The following is a 3,151-nucleotide window of genomic DNA, read 5'->3' as shown; positions in this document are numbered from 1 at the left end:
ATATATATATATATATAATTAAGTGAAAATGTTTAGAGTCAACAAGGAGTACGGCTGTCAACGGTCCTTCACCCATAACATATCTTTTGCTATATTATATGTTTACAGATAGATATATTGATGAATTACTAGATTAATTCAATTGCAATTATATATTAAATCGTTTTGTATTGTTACTTACACTTTTCATGTATTCCTATATCCATTACTGAACAAGAACGAACCGACGCTGCAAACACATATAACAATGTGAAAAATAAACATTTGTATGTGTATGTGAGAGAGAGAGAAAGAAAGATACAGAGATACAGAGATACAGAGTGAGAGGAACGATGAGTGGGTGAGTGAGGATGAGAGGGAGAGAGAGTAAAAGACATTGAGTGAGAAAGAGTGTATATACATTTATGTTTGTGTTGCGTTATGTCTGTTTTGTGGGTGTAATAAAAAGCACACAATTGTTGGCCGCAATATGTGCGTATTAGATATATAGCTTCTTAAACGTCTAGAATACATTGTGAAAGAACAATACATACTGAAAGATCAACGGTATTTGCAATTGAATGCTAATACTATATAAATGTAGATGAGATGGAGGAAATTATAAAAGATTCAGTTACGAAGTCAATATGAAAATGAACGTTTATTATTACTTACTCTTAATAAGTGGAGTGTCAAAGAATGGTAACTTCTTGATAGAAGTATCTGGAATCCAAAAGAAGACGAAAATTAAGAGCAGTCTGGATAGAGTTCATATATTATATAATATTTTGTATCTCTATAACGATGCTCGAGCGCACACAGACACGCACACACGCATACATGCACATACACACACACAAAGAAACACACACTCACACACACACACACACGCACAAATACACTCACACACATAACATGGGCGCAGGCGTGGGCAGCGTGCTTCCCAAACACATGGTTCCGAGTTCAGCATGTATCTACAACATTCATCAAAACTTACCCATGTCAAAGAGATCTCCCAGTTCCTCTGATGTGGCTACTGAGGACATATCTGCGATCGTTGAACTAGGTTTTCCGGCATCTATCGATGCGTCATCATCTTTCGGTTTCGGGCGGTTGAGGTATGGAATGATACAGTGGAGACAACGTTGGGTTCCTGTACGAAGGCGGGCGAAGAAACCCGGACGGTCGATGATTTCAGACATATGGGAAAATAAAAACTAGAAACGGTTGATAATTATATGAACGCAAACAACGTATTGAATAGCAAACTCAAGAACTTGGCTTCCAAACACTAGCAAATATCGCAATTGAATAAAAGTATTGTAACGTTTCGTTCAGTTTGCTCTTATGACGTTATAATTGGATTAAGCATTCTTGGATAACATAGGATCCATGGAAGAACCTAAATAATATTTTTTCGAACATACACACAAACATATGGACACACATCACACACAGAGTCTTGCACGCAAACACACATGCACACATACACACATATGTACACACTCATACACACATACGCATACAAGCACACATACAAGCACATACGCACACATGCACACACGTACACACACACGCACACAGGCCACATACTCATACATATACACACATACACACACATGGACACACACATGCGCACACACATGTACACACACTTGCACACATACGCATACAAGCACACATACACACACATACGCACACGTGCACAAACACCATATACACATACATATACACATACATATACACATACATATACACACACATATGTACACAAACGAGAGAAATTCATATATACTATATCTTTATTGCCCACAAGGGGCCAACACAGAGGGGACAATACATCTGATTGGGGGTCAAAGAAACGGATGGGAAAAACAAAAAGATGACTAAACATTTAGCACAAAATAAACAAAACGAATGATACGACAGACCGGAAGTCTTTACGGATTGAGTGAAAAGACGGGTTCATCACGACCCCACGAGACCCGCCTCGCCACTGATATCTCAGATAAAGCCCGTGTCGCGTTTATCTGGTTCGATCCACTCGGAACTTCCGTGCTACATTCTTCTATCGACTCTCAAACGTTTTCGCAATCAGGCATTTCTTCTCTAGCTCTATTTTCCTTTTAAGATGGAAGGTGAAATAATTCACCAGTGCAGAGCCATAGATGAAAATGCCCGACTTTAACCCTTTCATCCACGTTCTCCAAACTACCTTTCTCGCAATTGCTACCACAGTGAGAAAACAAACTAATTTTACCTTCTTTCGAGAGGAAATCCGGCGGGTCAATTCTTACTATAGACTCAGTTGATAGCTGTACTCTTCCTGTACCTGACAACGTACTCATGAACACACGAACTGGAATATACACAGACACTAAGCGAAGTTTCAATTCTAAATAAAATATAACTATAAACGTAGATGCATATATGTGCATGTAAAAAGATCGAGAGTGAGGGAGAAAGACAGACAGATAGACAAACAGACAGAAAGAGAGTGGTAGACAGTGAGTGTGTGCATGTGTATGAATCTGTGCGTATGTGTGTGTTTGTATACTTAGATACGTATGTGTGTGCAGACACATCGGGTTATGTTCAAGCATTATACGAAATTACAACAACATGGTTAAGCGTATAGTCTGGACCGGCGATATGGTTCTTCTCCGATTAGGTCTGCGTGAGTGATGTTGATAATCCACGTAAATAGTGGAACATCGCTCTTAAGTTTGATTAGGGGTGAATTATCTTGCCTGTCAGTGACTTTCAGGCCTTTAAACAGCTAACGCTTTGAGAAAATGATCTCCATCGCGCCTCTTGTGGTTATGTTAAGTATATATGACCGATAACGTTATTACACTGGCGCTGCTTCTGTTTGCATATTTGAATATATATATATATATATATATATATATATATATATATATATATATATATATATATATATATATATATATATATATTTATATATATCGGTGAATACTACACATATATTTTCTTCTTTCCTTGTTTCTCTCCTTGTTTCTTTCTGTGTTCCTTTCTTTTGAAGAGTGTAGGCTCGAAACGTTGAAGACTTTCTCTATTCCCGAGCGTCATACTAATACATCCATTTGTTGTTTACACCACCTGTCTTCGTCTGTCGTTTTTTCGTGAATTCTCCCATACCTATATATAT

At 37.9% G+C, this 3,151-nt stretch overlaps 1 protein-coding gene across 2 annotated transcripts in view; it reads right to left on the bottom strand.

The window, feature by feature from the left end:
• LOC106871839 (uncharacterized) overlaps positions 1–1,407 on the bottom strand; it is a 4,517-nt gene extending 3,110 nt beyond the window's left edge. The window contains exons 1-3 of one of the 2 annotated variants that reach the window (XM_014918556.2): positions 977–1,396; positions 655–702; positions 182–229 (exon numbers count right to left, since the gene is read on the bottom strand). In XM_014918556.2, coding sequence (XP_014774042.1) covers positions 182–229; positions 655–702; positions 977–1,181 — 301 coding nt within the window. In that variant the 5' untranslated portion in view covers positions 1,182–1,396. Of the gene's footprint in view, positions 1–181; positions 230–654; positions 703–976 lie in introns of both variants that reach the window. The other variant, XM_014918557.2, reaches the window with a different exon arrangement.
• Between the last annotated feature and the right edge of the window lie 1,744 nt (positions 1,408–3,151).

The sequence above is a fragment of the Octopus bimaculoides genome, chromosome 13 (assembly GCF_001194135.2).
Source record: "Octopus bimaculoides isolate UCB-OBI-ISO-001 chromosome 13, ASM119413v2, whole genome shotgun sequence".
NCBI classification, from domain to species: Eukaryota; Metazoa; Mollusca; class Cephalopoda; order Octopoda; family Octopodidae; genus Octopus; species Octopus bimaculoides.
The sequence above is the reverse complement of the archived record's forward strand: the minus strand, read 5'-3'. Positions and strand labels throughout refer to the sequence as shown.